The sequence below is a fragment of the Engraulis encrasicolus genome, chromosome 6 (assembly GCF_034702125.1).
Source record: "Engraulis encrasicolus isolate BLACKSEA-1 chromosome 6, IST_EnEncr_1.0, whole genome shotgun sequence".
In the NCBI taxonomy this organism is placed as follows: Eukaryota; Metazoa; Chordata; class Actinopteri; order Clupeiformes; family Engraulidae; genus Engraulis; species Engraulis encrasicolus.
Window position 1 is genome coordinate 31,099,495 of NC_085862.1, and position 27,500 is coordinate 31,126,994.

At 44.4% G+C, this 27,500-nt stretch overlaps 2 protein-coding genes across 3 annotated transcripts in view; one reads left to right on the top strand and one right to left on the bottom strand.

Moving 5' to 3' along the window:
• The first annotated feature begins 6,957 nt into the window (after positions 1-6,957).
• Positions 6,958-15,861, top strand: arpc5b (actin related protein 2/3 complex, subunit 5B). The gene is made up of 4 exons (XM_063201258.1): positions 6,958-7,211; positions 8,755-8,827; positions 10,352-10,528; positions 13,497-15,861. The coding sequence occupies exons 1-4, from the start codon at positions 7,072-7,074 to the stop codon at positions 13,557-13,559; spliced, it is 453 nt and encodes a 150-aa protein (XP_063057328.1). The 5' UTR covers positions 6,958-7,071; the 3' UTR covers positions 13,560-15,861.
• Positions 15,862-15,961: 100 nt separating this feature from the next.
• hmcn1 (hemicentin 1) overlaps positions 15,962-27,500 on the bottom strand; it is a 183,675-nt gene continuing 172,136 nt past the window's right edge. The window contains exons 97-108 of one of the 2 annotated variants that reach the window (XM_063201256.1): positions 27,475-27,500; positions 26,971-27,033; positions 26,085-26,204; positions 25,759-25,893; positions 25,451-25,564; positions 24,887-25,012; positions 24,272-24,400; positions 20,830-21,258; positions 19,697-19,816; positions 19,023-19,149; positions 18,356-18,635; positions 15,962-17,712 (exon numbers count right to left, since the gene is read on the bottom strand). The exon at positions 27,475-27,500 is cut by the window's right edge and continues 212 nt beyond it. In XM_063201256.1, coding sequence (XP_063057326.1) covers positions 17,623-17,712; positions 18,356-18,635; positions 19,023-19,149; positions 19,697-19,816; positions 20,830-21,258; positions 24,272-24,400; positions 24,887-25,012; positions 25,451-25,564; positions 25,759-25,893; positions 26,085-26,204; positions 26,971-27,033; positions 27,475-27,500 — 1,759 coding nt within the window. In that variant the 3' untranslated portion in view covers positions 15,962-17,622. The remainder of the gene's footprint in view (positions 17,713-18,355; positions 18,636-19,022; positions 19,150-19,696; positions 19,817-20,829; positions 21,259-24,271; positions 24,401-24,886; positions 25,013-25,450; positions 25,565-25,758; positions 25,894-26,084; positions 26,205-26,970; positions 27,034-27,474) is intronic. The other variant, XM_063201257.1, reaches the window with a different exon arrangement.

Genomic DNA, 27,500 nt, shown 5'->3' on the forward strand with positions numbered 1-27,500 from the left:
GTGTATGACTGTGTCAGCTGGTCATTATGACTGTGTGTGCATTGTATGGCATGTGCCCGGAATTCACCACCTTCTATGCTTCAGTGCCAACTCCAGTGTGTGGAATATCATGGAATACTACTGGTAAGAGGACAGCGTAGGATGCTAAGTATTCCTTGTGTGTGTTCTCTCAACACAAGCCATTTCACTAGCTAGCTGAAGTTCCGAATACCAGCTGGTGCAGTGAATTGGCTGAATCAAAGGGCTTTTTGATTCTCATCTGGCCTCTGATCACTGACACTTTGCCTCCCAAAGTGCCTTTTGAGAAATGCCCCTTGCCTGTTTCTTTTTTATTCCGATTAAGGCTTCTGTATGTCCGTCTAGGAAAGAATAATTAAGATCTATTAGACACCTCTAAATGATATTAAATCATATAACTTCCATACTGTATGACATACAACATTATTAGTATGAAATTACTGTGAGATAGACTTTGGATAACGGTGTAGTACATACTGTATATACATTCATACATCGTATTGGCCACCACATTGGCTAATGCTGAAAAAAGTTAATTTATAGTCCTGCACACATACACATACACAAATAACATTTTGTATAGTATATGGGCTACTGAGGTTTTTAGCTTTTTTTAATTGAGTGATTTAAATTATTGCTGGCATTTGAATCATGTAGAGACAATGGTGTTATGAATCCTTGACAGCTGTGCCACAGAATCATCATGTGCTCCACAAAGACTCGCTTTACGTACTTAAATTTAAGGATGTAATTCTCAACTTTGCATCTGCAAAGTAGCCACTCTACTTGCAGTATACTGACATTCATGTCAAGTGGCATTGTAATGCTGTGATCTACATATGTTCATCATCTAGAGCAGGGGTGGGCAATTATTTTGGCCCAAGGGCCGCATTGGGTTTAGAAAGTTGACCAAAGGGCCGGATGTCGTAGGCAACTTGCCCGTGCCAATAATAAGAAATGGTGCACGCCAACATAATTACACTATTGTCAGTTATGCCATTCCTGCTAATTGTTTCTAGATGTAGACTTTAGTAATGTAGGTTTCCAAGACCCTTGTTTTAGGTGTCCAATTTAAGAATGAGTGGCCATATGAATCTGCCTTTTTTTCCTGAAAAGGCTCTGAGGGCCGCATGAAATGGCTGAGTGGGCCGCATGTGGCCCCCGGGCCTGAGTTTGCCCACGTCTGGTGTAGAGAGACTATACTGTGTGTATGCCCATATGGACAGGACTCGCCTAATGGCACTGGGAGACGGTGTTACACAATTTTCCCTATCTGTGCCACTACCTGTGTGCGATACTGGGGACAGGATACATTTGTTTGAGGGTTGGTTTCTCTTTGTCTATTCACACCTGCCATATACATTACCTTGACTGTCACTGGGCTATAGTCTAAGTGACATTGCACGGTGTCTTTCAGTCTTAATGTGTGTTAGTGTGTGTACTTAAGTTAGGCCTACTTAAAAGTAAAGTCTGCATTTGCAGTGGAAGTGTAACCAAAAATGGCTGACTGGAAACTCTTACTTTTTTAATGCCTCTTTTTTCTTTCAAGAAATGATTTTCTATTTTGTACATACTTAATGAAACGTTGGTAGTATAATTCCCTAATTCCCTAGCTTGTTACAATGTTGTGTTTGATAACAATATACGTTTGTTTGTTGGTTGGTTTTTATTAGTATTAGCTAAACGTTGGTAATTAGTTTACATTCAGTGTATATTTTAATAATGACTTTTAGGTTGTGATAATTTGACAAATTGTTGCATAATAAAACAAGACAATGTCTATAATCATGCTTTTTATCATCTTTTATTATCTGAAATGCTCTCTTATTAATTGACTAGGCGCTTTTTTTATACATAGTTCCCTGTGGAGTGAATGAGTGGGTATTTTTATTCTATATTATTTTGTATTGTTATATTTATACTACCGGTATATTATATTTCATTATTGTAATTGTATTATTGATTCATCATTTACAGAATAAGAGTAACATCCTTTGCCTGGAGTCTAATGCCATGTTCTGAAGTCCTGTTTTCCCTCTCTGCTACAAATGACATAACACAAACAGCGGCCCACACAAACTCACTCACAGCACAGCCACCCAGCTGCATGCACTTACACAGCTACAAACACAGAGAAGCATGTCCAAGCAACCGTTTACACACACACACTGCCATTTACTACTCTTCAACCTCCCACACCCCCAGCACCAAACACGGACGCACGCACAATATCAGCTTCCAACTCCAGTACCCTCAACATTTCCACTTGATCCTCCACCTGATCCTCCCTACAATGGAGGAATAGATATGGTGTGTGTGTGTGTGTGTGTGTGTGTGTGTGTGTGTGCGTGCGTGCGTGTGTCCGTGCGTGCGTGAGTGCGTGCGTGTTGCACAGGAGACCGGTGAGAATGTTGGCGAGTTGTGTTTTCCTCTAACTAGTTGGTCTTGTTTACTGACTTGCCTGAGGGCTCAATGGGGTGATGTTGGGCTTTGTAAACTGAGCAGTTTGCCCTACAAAACTAAATAGCAATAGCTACATAATTAGTAAAACAAAACGTATGCTGCCTATTGAATCAGTTTCGTAATTTTATAATTCACCAACATGGCCCACATCCAGCGTGAAAGATGGGCAAAGTGTTGGGATACTTGAATTAGGCCAGGGAAGAGAGGGAGCCCAGAATTATCCTGGGCCTGGCCAAAGCTGTCAGCGGCCCTGATCACAACAAAGTACAAATCAGCTGTAAATCACATACAAGCATGGTCCTACATGATGGGCTGCTGTAAATCACATACAAGCATGGTCCTACATGATGGGCTGCTGTAAATCACTTCCAAGCATGGTCCTACATGATGCGCTGCTGTAGGTGAGGGAACTGAAGACTTCAACTCCATAGAGGTTGCCAAGACACGTAACCAAATGAGACGGCAATAGCTTTTGCCCTCACCGTGGCTAATCAAATTCTGGCGCCTGTCAGATAGTAGCCTTGGTCTGCCAATTCTAGTCGAATAAACAAGTAAACTACAGCCCTAAAAGTCCATTTGGTGAGGGCAATGACGTCACGTTGGCAATCTCAATTACCCGCTGAATAAGGGCATTCAGTCTGAAATGTTTATGAGTGAATAAATAAGCAATAGCAATAAAATGTACATAGCACATTATCCTACATAACAGTCATGCAGTGTGCATGAGAGAAAAGAAAGAGAAGAGAGAAGAAAACATATGATAGAAAGTAGGGCTGGGACTCAAATTAATCTTTAGGCTTTTAAATTAATTAATCAAATTAATCACATTGAAATATCTGACTTGAGAACAGTGAAAATGTAAGTTTTTCACATGAATTTTGAATAACAGTAAATAAGCTTAATCTAAAAATATTATTCATTTTTAAAAGAAGAGAGAATTCTTCTCAATTTCAGCAGGCTGTTCACCATCAGGCGTAATACTGCCCTCCACTGGTCTAATCCAGAACTATGTAGCTATATTATAAAATTGTGTTAATTAATTAATCGCATCACGTGATTAATTAATTGAAATTATTGCAGTAATGTCCCAGCCCTAATAGAAAGTAGAAAGAGAGTAGATAACTAAATTTGATGAAAATAGATCAAAATAAAGCTGTTTTTTGTGTTTCTGTTTTAAATCATGATACTGCTAAGGCCGTTGTCCTGTGTGTTGGAGCTCACTCAAAGCAAACCCACTTCTCAAAGCAAACATCTGTTCTGGATTGGAAACTGACTGCAGAGTTTATTGCTTCCTGTAGGATGCAGAAGGACACACACTTGGACATGGAGGTGACATACGTAGTGAGGGGGCCGCCAAGGCATCTGCATGTTATTGTAACAGTAACATTTTTTCCCACAAGCTGTAGCTTAGAACGGCTCATTTTGAAGATAGACAAAAATGACAGTAATGAAGATAAACTTGCAAATCAATCAAAGTATAATAATAAAAGCTGTATGCTTAAAAGTAATAATAACAATAATAATGATGATAATAACAATAATAGCTCTGTTTTATTGAGTGCTTTTCATGGTACTTAAAGATGCTTACAGGTAGGCCTACAGGGTTCCCTACAGGTGCAGGGTTTAGCCTACATACTTTAAAACTATTAAGAGTGTAGGCTAAAAAAATCTTGTAATTTTCAAAGTGCAATAGAATTTACCGACATCAATTTAATGATTTGCACAGACGATTTTCAAACTGATTGCTTAAGTGTACATTATCAGTCCTGCAACAGTCACAAGTGCATGCAACCATTGGAAGTGAATACACAAACATTCTGAGAGAATTTTGCATTACTCACATTGCCAAGTGCCTGGACCAGAATCGATGCCAGTTTTGGAACAAATGGTGATAAAACAATAAAATGATGTCTGTAAATCCATTATACTTTTAAAAAAATACATTAATTTCAATAAACACTGTTTAACAACAAATTAAAGTTATATTACACACACAGAGAGTACACACACATACACACTCTCACACACACACACACACACACACACACACACACACACACACACACACACACACACACACACACACACACACACACACACACACACACACACACACACACACACACACACACACACACACACACACACACACACACACACAGGAAGTATTGTCCATGTAAGATAGGCTATAGACGGCATGCACATAGCCACACCTCCTGTGGTTCTTACATAAAAATTCAGCTCCCTTGTCCTCTGAATCTTCCCCAAAAAGCATGCGTAGCAGACATGTCTTTATGGTATCCACAAAGAAACTAGGATCATATTAGTTTCTGAACTCTGACATCTGTCTCATTTATTTGTATTTGAAAATAGGCCTACACAGTGAACACTTACTTTTAAATGTAATTAAATTCAAATCAAATTTGAAATATCATTTATGTGTCTGTGCCATCATGGTTCATGGGCCAACGTATGTTTTGAAATGCACAGTGCAATTTTCAAAATGCTAATGTATCATTTTTCTGTAACAAGTAGACACTGAACCAGCGGCCAAGCTGTACATACTTCACATACCGGTACACACAGCGCACAGAATGCCACCAGCATCTGTGGAACCGGTATCTACCACTCCTATAGTGCTTGCCAAACGATTGTTACCAGGAGCCTGTAGAGAAAGTGACGGTTAACCAGACTGACCAGACCTGACCACGCAGGCATATGGAATCAATTATCCACATTTCACAATTGGGCATTCCCATTTAAATTCCAAAATGCAAAACAAATTCTCTTTGGGGCACTAAAAGGTGTTCATCATTCATTCATTCATTCCGGTCCTCCACATGGAAACAATGATTGTAATTTCAAAATGGATTGCTAAAGCTTGAGTCAGTCAGGGCTGCTTAAGTCATATGATGGCAGCCTTACACATGTGGGCCAATGCTGTAATCTTAACAGTCCTGCAGTTGGAGCGCATATCTGAGTGGTGAGGTAAGAGCCGGAACCTAGTGGTGCTAGGCTAGCTGGCCAGTCCAAAGCACAGGGCCGTTTCAAGGTGTTTGGGAGCCCTAGACAAAGAGGGACTAGTGGGGCCCTTACCCCATCCTGCCTCTCTTCAAACATTGGGGAAGGGCCCACTTGAGAGATATTTAAATAGCAGTGGCACTTCGGTCATTAAATTTAGAGAGGTGTTGCCACACTCACAAAGTACATAACCAAACATTACCAGGGGACCCGTTTTCAGATTGAGGCCCCTGGGCAATTGCCTAGTTTGCTTGCCTGGTTGTGACAGGCCTGCAGTAGAAGTAGTTGAGGCATGAGCAGGAAGAGAGAGAGAGAGAGAGAGAGATGGAGGGATGGACGGGTGAAGGAAAGGAGGGAGGGAGGTACGGATGGAGGGAGGGAGGAAAAAAGACACTGTCGGCTTGACGTAGCTGCAGACGTCACAAGCTAAAGCTGGGGTTGCCCATCAATCACGGCCACCTCTTCTTCCTCCTCCTCCTCTTCCTCTTCCTCCTCCTCCTCTTCCTTGGCCGGAAGGGTGACAGCCTCTTCCACTGATCCCTAACAAAACAGACGTGACTGAATGACCTCATGAAAAAGCAGGGAAAATGACGGCCCTCTGAGTTGAAAGAGGTAGTCTCCTGTTTGTATGTATAACTCTTGATTGCGTATTGCTCAAAATGGGCTAGGCCTAAATGTTGAAACTGGAAAATGGGCTAAAAGTGCAAAATATTAAACATATGTTCTATGAATGTTTGTTTCTCTCTGTTCCATCTTCCCGTGTGTGTGTGTGTGTGTGTGTGTGTGTGTGTGTGTGTGTGTGTGTGTGTGTGTGTGTGTGTGTGTGTGTGTGTGTGTGTGTGTGTGTGTGTGTGTGTGTGTGTGTGTGTGTGTGTGTGTGTGTGTGTGTGTGCTGCGAGTGTGTATACAAATGCATCACCACTATTTCGGTACCTTCACACATTGCACTGTCGCATGCATGCAAGCACGCAAGCGTATACACACACACACACACACACACACACACACACACACACACACACACACACACACACACACACACACACACACACACACACACACACACACACACACACACACACACACACACACACACACACACACACACACACACACAGTTAACTAACATGAAGCACTTTCCAGACAAAGGACACAATTTATTAAAGGGCATTATTTATGCTGTGGCTCCATCTGCTGGTTAAAAAAATATTTATTTATATGCGACATTTACAAAGCTCATAAAATAAAGGAAGAACGTTAGCAGTCATTATTAAATACTAAACACATATTTTTTGCTTGTAAATATGGGCAGTGAGTGAACCACCACTGATAAATCTTAAGTAGCCTAATATGAAATTGACTACCTCACAAACTACCAATGATGGCCAGGGTCTTCCTGGTGCTGCAATGTTGCACCACCACCGCTAGAGGCACTGTTTGCGGAAGTAAGTGGAATGCTGACTCGTTCTTTGACAGAGGAAGGAAGAGGAATCTAGCCAGCCGCCGACAGCGGGTTGCATTTGATAATTCAATTTTCTTTGTGTCTGTGGGGTTTGAAAACACGGAATTATGTCGAAGAACACAGTGTCCGATCGTTTCAGGAAAGTGGATGTGGACGAATACGACGAGAACAAGTTTGTGGACGAAGAGGATGGGGGCGAGAATCAACTGGGGCCAGATGAGGCAGAAGTTGACTCCCTCATCAGACAATATCCTTTTCTGGTTCATGATAGGATCTTTGCGCCTCAAATGTATGAAAATGTCCAACCGCAATGTCAACGCATGCATAAAGATGTTGTGTTTGTGAAAACCTGACGCAAAGTGTAATGTAATAAGTGCAATGTGAAAAAGCTTAACGCTAACTTCGCTGTTAGGGTGTGGTGGAGCTTTGGTTTATGTCTCGCTGTCTCACTTGCGCCTTGTTTGTTCTTAACTGTCAGATTATACAGCCGCCGTTGTATGATTGTACTAGATGTCCTGTCAGATTTGCAGTCATATACTCACTAAAACAGAATCCGAGATTATTTTGTACGCTTCAGAGGACGCGAATGAATGGAGAATAGCTGCAGCTAGCTGGTTAGCCCACCAACAGTGCAGCTCAATTACATGGCCGGGGAGAAATAAGTAGTGCTCAGAATGTTTAATTAGCTACACAGATGACAAGTCTGTTGTGCAGTTTAGGCCCATGCAGGGTTTCTGGCAGCTCCAGAGAACCGTTCAGCACAACTAGCTTCGTATAAGTATGCAAAAGTATGCACACTGTTAATGGGTTACAACACAAACAATGGACTAACATGAGCTGGAGTTAATGCTGGTGGTTATGTGCTTCGGTCAACTCGTTTTGAAACCTATGGAAGAATGAGGGCGAGTGTATTTGGTGAAGTCTGCCCAGACTTGCCTTCAAATGCATTCCACTCTTGGAGGTGTTCCCTTTAGCAACCTTTATTACGGCCATTGCCTTTCACTTTGCAATGCTCAAAACTGCTACACGAAACGTTCATCATCACCAATATACAGACATGATACTAATATCCCCAAAGCACATGCATGCGGTCATCACAAGGCAGTTTAATTTAGAATTAGCCAAGTGCCTGTAGCAGCAGCAGCATCACTATGAGGAAGTTGGTTTTCAGTCCATATATGTCGCTATGTGACTCACTCAGGTTGTGCTAGCTCACTTCCTGTTTCAAGAGGACAGATTTGGTTTGCTCAGTTATTGTATGAGGTTGGTTATGGTTTTAAATGCAGAAGCTCTCTTTGTGTTAATTATGAGTGCAAAGAGTAAAATGTAGAAATCTAGTGTTTTTATTAACTGCACACTAGGCCTGCACTAGGCCTACTGTCTTTTCAGTAGATGTTTTGCTAATGGTACTCTGATTAGCCTACTATGCATTTGACAGCTGAGGTCTACTTCTGTATTCTACTGACCAGGCTCACCAACAGAGGGGGAAAGAGGGGTATGTTGTCCCGGGCCCAGGGAGATGGGGGCCCTGGAATTGGGTCCCCATTACATTGTATTGGAGGGAGGACCTTTCAGATGACTTTGTTCTTGGCCCAGAAAAAGCTGTCAGCGGCCCTGTTACTGACACACACCACCTAGCCTTAAAATGAAAGGATATCTTGATGATATTTGTTGAAATCCTCAGCTGAACAAGATGTTTATCTGTGACTTACCTGTGTTGGTTAAATTACATTCAGTAGGCTATCATGTGATTTGAAAGATTGTGGTTGTCCTTAATTCGTGTTCCTTACGGGAAACCTGATGGATGCCTTGCAAGCCGTGCTGAAGAACCCTCCTATCAACACCAAGAACCAGAACGTCAAAGTGAGTCCAAAATGGATCGTTGTACAGTATTGAACCATGGGTATACGCTTAGCTGTATTGGTATCTTGCTGTCATTGTGTTTGTGGTGCGATTTCTGATCGGGCTGTGCTGCAAATGTGAGCGGTGCTTTGTAAGTGGGTTTTACAGAGTTTGATGAGTTGTGTTGGTTTGCACAGTATGGCGTGTTGTGTTTTGGTCATTGGGTCTCGTCTTGGTGTTTGCTGTCATCCTACGCTACATGTGACTGAGTGTACTGTTTCAGTGTGATCCCTGATGAGCTGCCTTGCATGAGCTGGTCGTGTGTGTGTGTGTGTGTGTGTGTGTGTGTGTGTGTGTGTGTGTGTGTGTGTGTGTGTGTGTGTGTGTGTGTGTGTGTGTGTGTGTGTGTGTGTGTGTGTGTGTGTGTGTGTGTGTGTGCATATGCGTGGATGTCTATGTGGCTGAGTGTGTTGTCCTTAAATGTGCTGTGTCATGTCCCTATGCAGTACTGAGCAGTAGAGGCTCTAGTGGTCAAGGTCTGTGTGTCTGTGTCTGTGTGTATGTGTGTGTGTGTGTGTGTGTGTGTGTGTGTGTGTGTGTGTGTGCGTGCGTGCGTGCGTGCGTGCGTGCGTGCGTGCGTGCGTGCGTGCGTGCGTGCGTGCGTGCGTGCGTGCGTGCGTGCGTGCGTGCGTGCGTGCGTGCGTCAGCCCCCCCATGTAGGGCGGTGCTGAAGGTGCTGTGTGTGTTGCGTTTATTAAATATGCTGTTTCCCAGGACAGCGCAGATGGCCTGGTTTTGAAGGTGGTGTGCATGTGCGTGTGTGTAAGGTTACTGTTTATACCACTATTGTGAGGACCACATATTAGCATTTCATTTCTCAGGACATTTGTGGATGTGAGGATATTTTGGTCGGTCCTCACAGCCATTAATTAGTTATTTTCTCAGTTATTTTGTTGTTGATGGGGGGAGGGGTGGAGTAAAATTGCAAAAACATTTGTTTACTGACAGGTTAAGGTCATGGATTGTTTTGATCAGGGCACAGTTTTAGCATTCACTAGTGTTGGTATAGTGGGAGTCAATGGAAGGACGCTCACAGCGATAGTAATTACACGTTTGTGTGTATATATACTATACTATGTGTGAAGTGGGTTGCGCTTATTTAATGTGCCGTGCCATGTCTGTGTGTAGGACCGTGCGGAGGGCCTGTTTCCGAAGTTGGTGTGTGTGTGTGTATGTGTGTGTGTGTGTGTGTGTGTGTATGTGTGAAATGCGTTGCACTTATTTAATGCGCTGTGCCATGTCTGTGTGTAGGACCGTGCTGCTGAGAGCCTGGTCCTGAAGTTGGTGTGTGTGTGTGTGTGTGTGTGTGTCTGTCTGTGTGTGTGTGTGTCTGTGTGTGTGTGTGTGTGAGTGTGTGTGTGTGTGTGTGTGTGTGTGTGTGTGTGTGTGTGTGTGTGTGTGTGTGTGTGTCTGTGTCTGTGTGTGTGTCTGTGTGTGTGTAGTGTGTTGTGCTTATTTAATGTACTGTCCCATGTCTGTGTGTAGGACCGTGCTGAGGGCCTGGTCCTGAAGGTGCTGAGCTCCTTTAAGAGCAGTGACATTGAGAAGGCCGTGCAGTCTCTGGACAAGGGCTCTGTGGACCTGCTGATGAAGTACATCTACAAGGGCTTCGAGAGGCCCTCGGAGAACAGCAGCGCCGTACTGCTGCAGTGGCACGAGAAGGTGAGCACACACACACACACACACACACACACACACACACAAGAGGGAAGCAGTCTGAAAGGGATGTTTGGGTGACCGGCTCTGTATTTTGATCCTGTGGAGTTCCCGATGGACAGATCTGGTGGAAACAGGCAGGCTGCTTTACTTTGCCAAGAACAGCGAGATTAGGTGAATTTCTACCTAAATGGTGCCTAAACCAAAACCATCCCTGAACCTAACCTGTGACATGGCGTTGTGGAGCACGCTTTAACTTGCGTATTGGAAACGCGTATTGGACACACGCGATAGTGGGTTTAAATCAGCGTGTCATAGATACGCCTATGCATGATGACATGTTGCAACAGGAGACTTGAGGGGCGGTAATTCAACAACACAGTAATTCTACCGTGATTTGGACAGCTGTGGTTTCATGTTTTTGGATACAGTCCGGGTTAGCACCCAAACAACCCTTTCAGACTATTCCTCTTGCGTCTACAATTAGTCCTGTAGATGTTTTCACCAGTTACAGCGGCATCACCGCACTCTCTCTCGCGAGCTCAAACCACTAAGGGTTTAAATAGACCTCGCCTCTCGCAACAGGGCATTAACCTAATCATTGACTTCATTGGATGATTGGTCCGACCAACCTCAGACACCTTACACAGGTTACGCACACCGTTTACAACTGCAAGGCACCACAAAAACAACTTCAAAACAGAATACATGACAATACCATGTCCATGTCAAGTGTCTTTTACAGTGGAAAGAGAGAGCACCTTCCTTCTCACACCATACTTTCAGTGTTCAGTGGCTCGAGTAGGAGTGTGTGTGTATGCAGAGACATTGGAAAAGGTAGAGATGAATCAAGCCCGTACTATTTCTGGATCTACTGTATGTGACACCATTTGAACACCCCTTTAGGAGACCAGCAGTGGTTGAGAGTTAAGTGGAGTTCCCTTAGCGCTGTAGATGGTGGTAGCGCACATCTTCTATAAACTGCCACCAAACACCACTGTCCACAGTCTACTACATAGACTGGAACACTGGGTTGGCTTTACAGGCATAGTGATCAACTGGTTAAAATCGTACCTACAACAAAGAAGTTTTTTTGTCGCCATTGGAAGACATACCTCATCACCGATGTCTCTGAATTGTGGGGTCCCCCAGGGCTCCATTCTGGGACCACTACTGTTCAATCTGTATATGTTGCCACTGGGACACATTATCGAGAATAACTCCATAAATTACCATAGCTATGCGGATGATACCCAGCTCTACTTATCTATGTCCCCAAATGACTATACCCCCCTTGAATCACTCTATCATTGCATGGACCAAATTAACAAATGGATGTCTCACAATTTCCTCCAGCTGAACACAGATAAAACTGAAGTAATTATATTTGGGAAAAGAGAGGAGAGACAAAAGATTGCTACTATCCTTGAAACGAAGGGACTGAAAGCAAGGGAAAAAGTTAAAAATCTTGGGGTCCTCATTGACAGTGACCTAAACTTCAACAGTCACATGAAAGCTATTACTAGGTCTGCATTTTATCACATAAAAAACGTCTCTAAATTTAGGGGCCTGATGTCTAAACATGATCTGGAGAAGCTAATACATGCCTTTATTTCTAGTAAAGTTGATTACTGTAACAGTCTTTTTACTGGCCTCCCCAATAAGACCATTAAACAGCTTCAACTTGTACAAAACGCAGCTGCAAGGGTTCTTACAAAGACAAGGAAGTTCGACCACATTACTCCAATTTTAAGATCGCTGCATTGGCTCCCAGTAAGCTACAGAATTGATTTTAAGGCTATGCTACTTGTGTTTAAATCACTAAATGGAATGGGACCCACATATCTACTGGATATGTTTCAGCTGTATGCACCAACTAGGTCACTAAGGTCAACGGAGAAGAATTTGCTGGTGATTCCAAAAGTCAAAACAAAGTGTGGAGAGGCAGCCTTTAGCTTCTATGCTTCAAAGCTTTGGAACCAGCTTCCAGATGACATAAAAAATGCACCCACTATTGATAGCTTTAAATCTAGACTCAAGACAAAGCTGTTCTCAGATGCTTTCCCCTAGCTTAAATTACTTATTCTTATTATTTTTATTTAATTTGTTTTATTTTATTTTATTTTATTATTATTTTTACCTTATGTTTTATCTTAATGTTTTTAAATGCTTTTTGACTCTAATTCATTTCCTTCTTTCTTCCCTGTTTCCTTTCATTTACATGTGAAGCACATTGAGTTGCACCTGTGTATGAAATGCGCTATATAAATAAACTTGCCTTGCCTTGCCTTGAAAGAGTAGAAGAAGGAGAGGACAATGTCCACTTAGGTTGTTGTTGTTTCCCAACCTTTTTTGTCTTGCGTACCCTCTAAGCCTCTTAGTTGTGCCATGAGTACCCCCTAATTCATCTTCTATATTGCTTTCTCTGTCCTGATGTGACTGCTCCATACATTTGTTATAAAAATAACATTTTTCCAAGTACCCCCTGCAGTGTGCTCGTGTACCCCTAGTGGTACACGTACCCCTGGTTGGGAAACACTGCCTTAGGAGACTGAACTTGAGCACACTCCTTTGCATTGGGTAGGCGTGGTTTGATTCATCTATCTACTAAAAAATCTTAACGCATATGCTAGACATTTAAGCCCTAAAATCATAGGCATGTGGGATCAAACATCTGGAATGAGTGGAAAGGAGACCTCAAAAGTTGTCTGAAGAAGGAATGAAGCACACAAAGTACACACAAACATTTTTAATGGTGGCTTTCTGCCCCCTGCTTGGTTCAAAAATGTCAAAAGTGAATGTCACAGTACAATTATTAGTGCATAATAATTAATGAGGAAAAGCTGTCTTGATTATTGCACTAAAGGCTTGTAAATATTATTTATATGTTGTCATTTGTGTGTATTAAGTGCTCTCTCTCTCTCTCTCTCTCTCTCTCTCTCTCTCTCTCTCTCTCTCTCTCTCTCTCTCTCAGGCTCTGTCAGCAGGAGGGGTTGGCTGCATAGTGAGGGTACTGACTGCCAGGAAGACCGTTTAACCAGCTGGCAAGATGCTCTCTCTCAGATACACACAGACACACACACACACACACACACACAGGTGCAGATACACACAGGAGTATGAGCTGGTACTTACAGGGTCCTGTGGAGTATTGCCCCCTATTCATATCTATTCCTGCTCTCTTTAGTTTCCAAGCTATTTAACAGCCATTTCACACACACACACACACACACACACACACACACACACACACACACACACACACACACACACACACACACACACACACACACACACACACACACACACACACACACACACACAGAGAATCATGCCTCGTTGAGTTTTAAGGTCATCTACGTCCCACAAAACACATTCCCATTCACACATGAACACCAGTGCCATCGCTTATGTTTTGAAGCTTCGCTTCTCTCAGGAAACCCTCCTGGCTTGCCACCTTAAAGAAACACCTCATCAGGTCTTACTGATGTTTTTTCCCCCTTTCTTTTACACCCTATTTTTTTTAAAACAAACCCATTGGAGTTGGACTTCGAACTCTTGCTTGATCTAAACCCACAGCATCCTAATCCGTGCAGTTCTGGAATCTGGGTGGTAGTGGGCTGTGTCAAGTCGGCCTGCCCTCTTTCGCATCTCTCCACCAACCACAGACATTGCCATGCTCCTCTGCACCAATAAGGACAAGTCATCACCTGTCATCATTATCTCCTCAGAAGAGATTGGCCAAGGGTTTGGGACTTTGCACTCAATGGGCCTTGTGCTGTCTTCCCTTGCCTGTTCACCCTACCCCCATGTTCAACTGGGCTCGACCAGTACTTGTTGATTATCTTAAGGTGCCAGTGTTGAGATTTTGTTTTCTGCCTGACTGACCAGGCACGCCCTTCTGAGATGGTGGGCAAGGTGTTTCTGTCCCTCTCTGTCTCTGTCTATCTCTTAATATTTGTCTATCTCTCCATTTCTCTGTCTTTTTATTTGTCTCTCTATGTTGTTTCCTCTGCACAAACAGACTGGGTACCTCTTCCAGAGTAATATAACATCTTAACCTGACCTCTAACACAGGAGGCGTACTTCCTGTATATACATATAGAAACAACCAATCCAGTCGCAACGGTTTTGTAGAATTCAGAAGGTTTGGTTTCCATTGAGTGGCTCTTGTGTGGTCCAGGGCGAGGGTTTGAGGGCTGCAGGTTGGTTTGGGCTTGGATTAATTTACTAGAGCAACAATCACTAAAATGCACAATCTGGTGTGCAGTGGAGTGGCGCATAAGACTGGCCAGACAGGGATTGAGATTAAGAAGCAGGATTGGAGGGGGATGGGTTAGGGGAGTTGGGGGGGGTTAGATTGCCGGTGTGTATCTGATGATTTGGGATTAGGATTAATGGTGGTGGTGCTTTGCTCTCTTCTCATTACAACCACCTCACTCTGGTTTATAATCCGGGGGGCTCCCACTACGCACTAGTAGGGCATTAGCGAGACTCAATTTGAACTAATAGATCTCCTAGACCTCATCAGTTCTATGCTACGCAACATCTACCTGTGCACAACAAACACACGCACCGAGAAACACCTATTGATGTAAAATCAACCTTTTGTATTACCATTATTATAACAATGTGTATTTTACGTTTCAGTTTGTTTTGGGGTAATGTTGCGTTGCCTGGAAACCTGCCTGTAGTGGTGTTTCCAGGTATCGTGACTTCACAACCTGTACAGAGTGAGATGTACAGTAATCTCTTAAAACTAATGGCGTTACGCGATTGACACGGCTTTGGGGCAGTGTGCATTGTACCGGTAACTGTCTCTCCGGGTTAAAGACCGTGGTTGTGCTTGATTGGATCTTCTGACATACGTGACCTACAGGTCAGCGGTGCCGTGGAATTCACTCTCTGCGCTCTTCCTGCCCATGGCTGTATTGGCCATTACAAATGCAGACACAGGAGCGTCCATGTTTTGTCTGTCTGCCTCTGATGCTCTTATTGTGACTTTGGGCCACATTCCTTTATGCTGTGTTCTTATACGTAAATGATTTTTTTAAATGACTATCATGTCTTTTTATTAGTGGAATTTCTTTTCTTTTCTTTGTCTTTTTTTATTTACTTTTCCTGCAACCTTTCCACAGTGCACTTCCTACACAACAGCCATTGCAGGCAGACCTGTCATGATCATATGACCAAATGAAAAAGGAGGAACAAAACAAGTACAACTAATCAATCGCAGAAAAAACAGATACCAAACTGGTGTAAAAATTGCCTTACGTAATATTCCTTTTTTATGTTTGTGCTTTTTGTGGTGGTAATAAACAAAGATTTATACGTATGTACCTGTTGTTGATTGTTAATTATTGAAAGTTTTCCTTTGCTTAGTTTTGTAAGGATGGTAATCAAAGTGGTCATTCTCGTAGTTCTACACACATGCCGTTCTCTCTCTCTCTGTCTGTCTCTCTCTCTCTCTCACACACGCACACACAAACTTGTGTTGTACATTTATTATTTCGTTTTTTACAAAAGACATGAATAATACAATACAATACAGTATAGAGCCATATCACAGAATTAATAATAAAAAAAACACTTATATACAAATATTCAAAATAGAATACATCTTAGGTACTGAGTGACTGTTTTGACGTCTGTGGCGCTATGAGAATGGGAAAAGTGGAGTGAGGCTGAATGCAATAGGGATACAGTCTGAATAGGCATACACATAAAGAGAGAGATGGTAGTGGTGGTTCTAGGATCCATGAGGGTGCGGGTTCTGACTTGAGGTTGGGGAGAAAGGGGTAACCCAAACCTGATCGGATGTTTTTGTCATGTCTCTTACAGTTTCAAACGACAAAACTAAGGTAGTTCACTCCCATGAAGGCGTAAGTTGTTCTACACATTCAAACTGAAAGGGCTTCATTGGCCTATGGTAAATGAGCTGGGGAACTCTGAATGATTCTCATACGTTGTGAACTTCCCGTAATTGTCATACCAGGTACTAAAAACTCAGCCCCAAGTTTAGCCAATACATAGCGTCTCTTGCCGACGGTAAACTTGACATGATCCTGAGCAATGTCCACCCCAATGCCATCCCAATCTGTTTTCAAGCACATATTAATAAGTTAAAAGGTAGACGTAGCCATTTGGTTGCGTGTGTGTTCCGTATATCCACCTCCGCTTGCAGTTGAAGGCTGTCTGAGTACGCCATGTACTGCTGGTACTGCTGTCGACTTCCTCCTCCCTTGAAGCTCCACATGTGAGGCCTGGGGCACAACTCAAAATCTAACCTCCCGTCCTCTCCTTTGGCTTGTGGCCTTGTGCTTTGCTGACTCTCCACCTCCATGGAGAAAACAAAGTTTCACCGTCGTCAGCAACTTTTGGGGGGGCTTGTCCCCATTCAACATCCTGATTGTGTAACGGCTGCTAAATAGCAGAGTTCGGTGTAGAACGTTAGTAAAACCTCTGTCCACAAGCCTCAAACAGTTTCGTTAGCACTGAGCTATGGTCTGGACCTTTAGATCAGCGGTATAGTGCTGAGCCTCCCATGCCCGAGCAGTGAACTAGAGCAGGCTGACTTCAGTTACAAATGCAAGAGAGAAAATGACCTTTTAACTGCCCTTAGGAGATATGGACTAAAACTTCTATTGTCCATCATGTCTTGCCTCACATCAGTAGGCCACAAGCAAAAGGAGAGGAGATGGAGGTGCTATATTGAGTTGGACCCCTGGAATGGAGGCGTAGAACAAAGACCTCCAAACCCACAGAGGGCGTTGTGGCGCCATTTATCCGTACAGCACTCTCCCAACAGGGGTCTTCGGATTCAGGTTTTCTGTTTTTACTTGTCTTCAAGTGGCGGATGTCCAACAAAATTGTAAAACATAAACACACACACAAGCACGCACACACACGCAGACATGGACACATTCACGTTCATACATACACACACACATCCATTCACAACAAATGTACTCAACCCAAATCTCTTGCAAGAAGAGAAGGGAAAGCTGATCACCATGTCCATTCTCTCATCCTTTTCTCTCTCTCCCTCTCGCTGTCCTCCCGTCATAGTAATTGTAAAGTGCTGTAAAAGTCTTTTTGGTTTAGTAGGGATAGGCCGACACTGCGATGTAGACGATGAAGGTGGTGTGGTAGTCAATGTTGCCGTCCGTGCCATAGGAGAGAGCCCGCACCTTCAAAGACAAAAGTCAAAGTCATTATGAGATACATTGTCTTATTTCTCTCTTCACATATGGTAGACATGCAAAAGAATTTACATGTTATCCCCACTGTCCCATATGGAGGCAAGGCAGAGCAAACATTAACCCATTAAGACCTAACAGTTCTAAACATTTTTAACAGAACACTCATAAGATGCTGAAGGCGGTTTAAAATGTGCAAGAGAGGACGACATTTAAGTGCACAGGCACAAGTAACGTAACATATTCTCCCCCAGAAAATGTTGAATTTCTTAGATGCAATTCCCTGCATTTCAACCTGCGTCCCGTGTCAGCTCAATACGGAACCATATTTTTGTTTTTAAATACGGGACTATTACGAATTTCAAGGGATGGTTGGCAACACTAGTGGCATATTCTAAAGCTAGACAAATACAAGATGAGGAAAATCTGCTTCAATCCTAGCCAAGTAAACTAGCCTCACCCGCCAGCGGCCAAAATGATTTTTGCCTGCCAGTGGATCTAAGCATCGGACAATGCCCCAGGCCCTGAAACTGACGGACCAATCACAACGCAGGAGATTTGTTTGCAGGAGATCTACGGATGCAAATCGTGCAGGGTTTTGGTGAAAGCGTTGGCCTAAGCTAGTCCCCCTTACCTTCATGCGGTAGGTGTGCGGCTGGCGGAGCGGCCGCGTGGTGAACAACACCCCCTTCAGGCCCTCGTCGCGCAGCGCGAAGGGCATCTGCTCGTCCTGCTCCTCCAGCGCCTGGAAGGTGGTGCGCGGGTGCAGCACGCCCTCCTGCGTATACGCCACCAGCCGGATCAGGTCCTGGTTGGCTGCGATGCCGAACGGCAAAGAGAGCAGCTTGTACTCCAGCGCGTAGGGGCTCAGGGCGCATTCCAGGTCGTTGGGCGGGCAGTTCTTCAGACAGAACCTGAAAAAACACAGGTGGAATAGCAGACTGAAGCACTGTACAGTCAGTGTGTGTGTGTGTGTGTGTGTGTGTGTGTGTGTGTGTGCGTGCGTAGGGTTTAAATTAGGTTCTCCTGGTAGGAACACTGTGTGTGTGCGCAAGCGTGCATGCGTAGGGTTTAAATTAGTTTCTTAACGCAGGAGCACTGTGTGTGTGTGTGTGCGTGTGTGAGTGCGTGAATGGGTTAGCATGGGTTCTTCAGGCAGGAACGCTGTGTGTGTGTGTGTGTGTGTGTGTGTGTGTGTGTGTGTGTGTGTGTGTGTGTGTGTGTGTGTGTGTGTGTGTGTGTGTGTGTGTGTGTGTGTGTGTGTGTGTGTGTGTGTGTGTGTGTGTGTGTGCGCGCCGTACCCTGTAGCTGCATCTCTCTGGTAGTTGGGTGGGCAGGGGGTGTCTATGCACTGGTAGCTACCCCTCATGTTGAAACACATCCTGTTGGCCCCACACTGGATATTCTGTTCAAGGCACTCATCTATGTCTGTGGATGGATGGAAACACACACACACACACACACACACACACACACACACACACACACACACACACACACACACACACACACACACACACACACACACACACACACACACACGCACACACACGCACACGCAGACATTTTATATGCAGTAATCAATATTACCGCCCCTGCTTTGGGACACCTTAGTCTCTGTCCTGGTCAGGGTGGAAAGGTATTATTGACAGCACAGCGAAGTGAGGGACAAAAAATGCAATGACATGACAGTGTGAGCGTGTGTGTGTGTGTGTGTGTGTGTGTGTGTGTGTGTGTGTGTGTCTGTGTCTGTCTGTCTGTGTTTGTGTGTGTGTATATCTGTCTGTGTTTGTGTTTGTGTGTGTGTGTGTGTGTGTGTCTGTATCTGTGTCTGTGTGTGTGTGTTTGTGTCTGTGTGTCTGTCTGTGTGTGTGTGTGTGTGTGTGTGTGTGTGTGTGTGTGTGTGTGTGTGTGTGTGTGTGTGTGTGTGTGTGTGTGTGTGTGTGTGTGTGTGTGTGTGTGTGTGTGTTCGTACCCTGGCAAGTCTTGCCGTTGGTCATGAGGCGGTATCCGTTGGGACACAGACACTTGTGGCTGCCAGGAGTGTTCACACACTCGTGCTGACACGTGTCACGCTGCTCACACTCATTTATGTCTGTGGAAGTCACACACACACACACACACACACACACACACACACACACACACACACACACACACACACACACACACACACACACACACACACACACACACACACACACACACACACACACACACACACAAACACACCAATTCAAAGGTAAATCAAAAGAAATCAATAAATGTGAAAAAGTAAAAAAAGAATGACAATGAACATTACATTGTATTAAATATTCAGTTGATCTGCTTTCTCGCAATACTTTTCCCCTCAGCCACCAATACTCAAGGTCAAGCTCAAAGTCAAGATGTTTGTTTTGTCCCCAGGGTGAGCAAATTTGAGTAACTTTAGAATAGAGTCCACATGTTGGCCATTAAAACATATTGCACCTACAATGTCTATACTTTATACAGTACATTAAGTGACTTATAATCATAATAAGGTATTATTGGCTGTGAACAATGCATTGACTTTGACTTTGATTGACTTTGCTTAACACATACTGTATCTTATAAGTCACTAACACACAAAATTACTAAGCATCAATTTGGCTAACGTGTGAACCTTTAAAAAAAGTGTTACTGGAATTTGTTATGTTGCCAGTAGACAGAAACACATGCAAAAAGCAAATAAAACTGCACACAAAATAAACAAAAGGACTCCAGTTACACCACCCTTACCTCAAGAGAAATGCATTTGTTTATAGCCCTGATTGGCAAATACAGACAGCAGAGAAGTTCACACACATTGACAATAAATGGTCGTCCAAACATTTCAAACACAAATGGTTAAAATGCTTCCTCAGTGCATGACAAAAAATGTTCATCCAGACTCTAAAAAACACATTTGGTTAAAATACTTCCTCAATGCAACCTGTCTCCCCCATTGTTACCTGTTCAGAAAAGCACAATAACATCTCTCACCTCAGCCACTCTCAGCTTTACCCTCACCACCACCACAGCACCTCAGCTTCGCCACCTGTCCTTCCCCACCCGAGACCACCACACCTCGCCCCATACCGTAGTTACCTATACAGCCGTCCGGGCCCAGCTTCAACCCTGGGGGGCAGGCATGCCTCAGGGGAGGACGGAGGGCAAGGGCCAGATATGAGGGCACATCTCCAGAGGTGTGTCTGCGTATGCGCACGCGCGAGGAAGAAACGGAGGAGGAGGAGGAGGCTGCCCCAGCCCCTTCCCCTGCCCCTGCCGCCACTCCCGAACGTGGGTAAGAGTCGAAGGTCTGCGCTGCCAGGCTGTGGTAGCGGCGCCGCGGTGAGCCCTGCCAGCCCTGGTACCCGTAGGTGAGGCTCTGGTAGCTGGGCAGCCGCTCCAGTCCCGCGCACGATTTGCCGTCGCCCAGGAGGTGCTGGCCCGGCGGGCAGGTGCAGTGGAAGGCGCCGGGGGTGTTGACGCAGCGGTGGGCACAGGGCGCGGGCACGGCCTCGCACTCATTAATGTCTGCCACCACAACATGACAACAGCACAGCAGGGCACAGCAGCACACAGGCAGCAGGCAGTGCAAGACACAGTGACAGAGAGACAGGCACATGGGAGGGGGGGATGTGGAGAATGATGGGAAGGATGGATATGGAGACAGAGAGACATATTGGGCAGGAAGGGTTGGAGACAGACAGAGAAAGACAGGCAGAGATAAACACAGGGAGGAACACAGGTGGGTATGGAGAGAGAGAGAGGCATGCATAGGCAGGGGGGGGTTCAGACAGAGACACCCGTGGGAACAGGGTGTGGAGTAAGAGGAGGGTGAGATTGAGACAGACAGAGGGACACGCAGAGGATATGGGGAGGGAGGAAGGGTGAAGGTGGAGACAGAGGAAAGGGCAGAGAGACAGAGAAGACCAGCGAGCAAGAAAAGAGAAAAGGAGTGGGAGGGAGGGGTGGGGTGATGGAGATGGAGACAGAGGACAAAGACAGGGAAGGCAGGAGAGGATGAATGGATGACACAAGATGGACGGAGGAGCAGAAGGAGACAGACAGTGGGGTGGTGGGGAGGGTCCACAGAGGGAAGAAAGGACAGGACAGGACAGGACAGGACAGGACAGGACAGGAGAGGTTAAGTGAGAAAAGTCATGATCAAATGGATGGGAGAAAATGGTTGAAAAATAGGAAACGTAAGTAAAAAAGAAAGGAGTGATGGAGGAAGACAGGAAAGTGAAGATAGGATGAAGAAAAAAAAAGAAAAGAAGAGGGATGAAAGAACAGGACAAAATGGGTATGAATTAAATGCCCCAAAAAAATCACAGCAGGAAAAAATAAAATGAATGACAAAATAAAAAAATATTACATGAATCAAATGGATTAGATGTGTGATGGATCTTATGAGGTATTGGAGCAGTTTGTCTGCTCAGTCAATGCCCTCCGGCCACATCATCCTAACAGGAATCATAATTCATGATATCTTGTTAAAGTATTACTAGATTTAGGTGAGTAAGGCCCCAGTGGATTTAAAGGGACAGGGACCCAGGTGTGAATAAAGTGAAAGGCCATCACCGCCATTAGAGAAGCAGAGAGTAGTGCCTCAGGGTCAAGAACCCAAGCCAGAGGTCAAAAGGTCAAGTGACAAAGGTCAAAGTTCAGAGTTCAAGGTCAGACACAGTGGGACAGCACACATATACTGACAGACACACAGACAGACAACAAGACAAAGGTGAGACGAGACGGAGGGTTGAGGAGAGGGGTTGCATTGTTGTGATGACAGACATATTTCTACAGTATGAGTTGCAACTAAGTTTATCTCGATTAACGCCTAACATTTCAAACCCTGAAGAAAGCCTACACAGGCAGAAACATGTAGGCACTTTTAATGTGTAAAAAATGACCTAGCTTTGTTTTAGAACAGTATTATAAATGTTGTTCCAAGCTGTGTTAACCAAGGAGTTTTTTGTCTGGTTCATATCACACTACTGTTTTGAATTTGAGTCTGAATTACCACGTACACATTTGCCAAGATGAAGCCAAGCTACTTCAAACTAACAGCAAATCAACCAAAAATGAACGATTCTATTAGGGGCTGCAGAAATTCACGCGCAGAACATTTGCTCTTTCTGTCCCAGATTTACTGCCCGTGATTTGCCAACATGTGCTGGTGGGCACCTTGGCAAAGTAAATTCTAGATCTTCACAACTCTAGAGCAGACAGGTATTTGGACACCTCTTTCATCATTATCATATGGCAAGATGACGCGTTTCCTTCCCGGAAAATGACTTATGGCTACTTTTCTCCAACTATTAAAAAAACAAAAAACATCCATTCCAGGTTCCGAGAGTAAAACCCAGCCACAAGTCTTATCCAAGGACAGCATGGCAGCCAGGGTGTTTACTTTCGGAACTGGGGGAGAAACAACTCTGCTCCTGCCTACAAAAGCCTAAACACTACTTTGCCACTTTGACTGATTTGTAGCGTTTCATTGTCTGACACAGCAAGGTGTCTACCAAAGCCAAGCAGCGGTGGGGTGGTGTAAGCAAAGCAGTGGAGGTGGTGAGTGATGAGTTGAGGGAGAAATGAGAGGACGTATTCTCAGCAGCACTACTGCTGTTGTGTGCGGCAGAACACACACATAACACACACTCACGCTCACACACACATACGTTGGCAGAGGGGTGTTGGGCTCGGGGGGAAAATGAGGTGGAAAAAATGAATGGTGAGAGGCAGAATGGGAGCGATGTGAGGGCACTTGCAGAAGCAGCAGCCTAGCAGCCTGTGGAATGCAGCTCTGTGTGTGTGTGCACAGCACGTGCGCACGTGTGTGTGTGTGACAGCTTTTCAGTATGCTGTAGTAAGTGTGTCTGTGCGTGCATTTGTGTGCACACTCACATAAAGTAGAAGTAGAAGTGCTCTTTTAGATGTAGACTAATCAAAACACTCGTAAAACTGTATGAAATGACATACAGTAGTTGAAACCATGTAATATCACACTAGTAGTGTTGTAATACATCTATAAGAGTACTTCTACTTCTACTTTACACAACTCTGCACGTACTGTAAGTTTGAATATGTGCTTGAGTGCATATGTGTGCATGTGCATGATCTGCAATTTGTTTGACATGTCTGTGGAGATGCTGGTCTGTGCATGTAACGCATGCTTGTGAAATGCATCTCTGGAGGGCAGTGGTACACATTTACAATCCATGAACATGCACCGACATGTGCTTGCGTGTCTTGTGCTTGTGGTACTTGTGGCCACAGCTGGTATGCATGGAGGTCTGCGGTATTTACTGCATCGGCAGGTAGGAATGCACTGTATGATTGTACTGTAGGAGTGTGTATGTGCTGTATGTGTGTATGGGAGTGTCCGTACAGGTGTGTGGATGCTTGTGCTGTGCTTGCATGTGTATTTGAGTGCCTACAGTAAGTATATGGGTGTGTGTGTGTGTGTGTGTGTGTGTGTGTGTGTGTGTGTGTGTGTGTGTGTGTGTGTGTGTGTGTGTGTGTGTGTGTGTGTGTGTGTGCATACCCAGACAGGGTCGTCCCACGCCCTGGGAGCGGTATCCGCGTGGGCAGGTGCAGTGGTAGCTGCCGCGTGTGTTCTCACACACCTGGTTGTACCTGCACTGGTGTGTACCGTCTCTGCACTCGTCCACATCTGACAAAGCAACACACACACGTGCGCACAAACACACACGCACACACACGCGCACACACACGCGCACACACACGCGCACACACACGCGCACACACACACACACACACACACACACACACACACACACACACACACACACACACACACACACACACACACACACACACACACACACACACACACACACACACACACACACACACACACACACACACACACACACGCACACACACACACACGTTAACACAACCAGCTAATATGGTACCTCATCATATCACAGATAAGGTCTGAAATACTGTCCCTTGTCTTAAAGTAAATATTGTACCATGTATTAAATTCACAAACAACATGATATTATTGATAATTACTTATAATCGTACTCTTTACATACAAAATGCAGATCATTGAAATTCCAACACATGTGTGCTGGTCAACTGGCCTATACAATTATTTTACAGAACAAATAAATGTGTGTAGGTCTCTCACCAACGCAGGTGCCATTGCCACCCTTGGTCATGCCCGCTGGGCACAGGTCGATGCAGGTGTACCCGCCGCGGGTGTTCTTGCACTGCTGGTCCGAGCGACACACCCGCTGCCTGCACTCGTTTATGTCTGAGCAGAGATCAGAGACATCAGACGTAGATGTGAACATCTTGAAGGGGCATAATACAATACAACACTCCAGTCTTGACCCTCCAGTCTACATTAAGAGAAGTGTTAAAGATGCACTGTGTAGGATGGTGGCCAGAGTAGATACTGCAACTATATTGCTCATTGAAACTGTGCTACCTATTGTAAAATCTAATCTTGATATTGCATGCCAGCATAACATAATGCTGGTGCAAACATACTGCTTGTATGCTGTCAAATGTGTAGTGACATTTTTGATTATTAAAATAAATCGACCAGTTTCCCAAAGCGGAACCAAAAATTGGGTGTTAACAGAAAATTGTGGGTCCCAAGACCATTCCAGTTAAGAACCATTGTTCTAATCCATGATGATCATGCGGTGTCATAGTTACAGTAAAAGTGAGCGTGTAAAACACTGACCAACGCAGCGTCGGTTCCTGAGCTGGTATCCCGGCTCGCAGGCACAGCGGAAGCTGCCGATGGTGTTGAGGCAGTGCTGGTGGCATGGGTTGGCCTCCTGACACTCATTCACATCTACACAGAAAGACAGAGAGAAGATGGCGGACATTTTATTGAGAAATTAACATCTGCACAGGCACACAGAGAAGATGGGGCGCATTTTCAAGACGTTGTTCACACCGACAGAGAGGTGGCCATTTTGATGAGCTCAGCTGGGATATCAATACTGGTATAAATACTTATATTCTATACAAGTAGAAAGGACTCACCAGTACAGCTCAGACCATCAGCCGTCCTCCTGAAGCCACGACCACAGCGCATCACACAGCGGTAAGAGCCAATCGTGTTCTCACACTCCTGCCCGCTGTGGCACATGTGGCCCCCAAGTGCACACTCGTCTATGTCTGCAAGTCAACAACATACACAGGTAAACAAACAGTATGGGCACTTGTGTGTGCCTGCGTATGTGACAAAGACCACAGAAGAATATTGTGTTGATTTTGCAGTGTGGAGAGATAGAAAGAGGAGAGTGAAAGAGGGAGGCATGAGAGCAGGGAGAGACAGACAGACAGACAGAGACAGAAAGTTCTCCTACCTTGGCATGTGCGTCCATCTGCGGATATGGTGAGTCCTCTGGGACAGGAGCAGTAGTAGGTGCCAATGGCATTGTGGCATGTGTGTGAACAGGGGTTGCCTTCCGTACACTCATCCTCATCTTCATCAATCAAACACACACACACACACACACACACACACGCATGCACAAGTTAGTGCAGTTATACAAGTATATCAGGGTATATACACCAATCTTGAAGTCAAATTTACTACCATTTAATACCATTTTTCACTACCTTTAGATTTTTTTTACAACCATCACGACACTCCGATGCCAGCAGTAACAAGACATCTTTTGTCATTTCTACCTCCTTAACATTACATTACACTTTCGTTTTTGCAAAAAGACGCCCGAAAGGGAGCAGTGTGGCGGGGCGGTTGGCTACCATGCTCAGGGTACCTCAGTGATGGAGGAGGATGGGGGAGAGCACTGGTTAATTACTCCCCCCACCAACCTGGCAGGTTGGCAACCTGAGGCACTAATGATAACTTCATAGATTCCAGAGTGATGGTCAACAGTCTGCTCTCTACATCATAGACCTACGGCACGATTCTGCTATGAACTAGGTCAGGTGGGGCTACTGTTGCGCGAATCACTGGTGTATGAAAAAACTGTGATAAACGTGAATAAACAAAGAATTTCTTATCAAAATGTTACAACTAAAAAAAATAATACCTTGTTTTTCCAAAAAATAATGCCTTTTGAGCAAATTTACAACTTTTAAGGCCATTCAATTTCGGCTTTTTAATTTATCACCTTTTAATACTTTTTAAAACCCTGCATACACTCTGTATATAAACAAAAATGGACTCATGGAATTTTTGAAGGTATCTGGATGGAATGTGCAGTCTGATTGGCTGCTTACCTGAGCAGTATGGGCCAGTAGGGTCCAGACGGAACCCGCTTGGACACTGGTTGCTACGGTCGCCTGAAAGAAACAACACAAGTTTATTATTACACATTCAGATTATAATTCTGAGCAAACATACAACTTTTCTGTTCTGTTTATGACACATTTAAGCAGTACACATGACCCTTGGCAATACTGCTCTATATGGTATAAGTAAACACACACACACACACACACACACACACACACACACACACACACACACACCACACAGACACACAGACACACAGACACACAGACACACAGACACACACACACACACACACACACACACACACACACACACACACACACACACACACACACACACACACACACACACACTAACAAGCTTCTTGGTGATGCTGGCATAAATAGAATAGTACAACTCCCTTCTCTCTCTCTCTCTCTCTCTCTCTCTCTCTCTCTCTCTCTCTCTCTCTCTCTCCCTCTCCCTCTCTCTCTGACTACTGCACTGACCCTTGGCGATGCTGGCCTGGATGGTG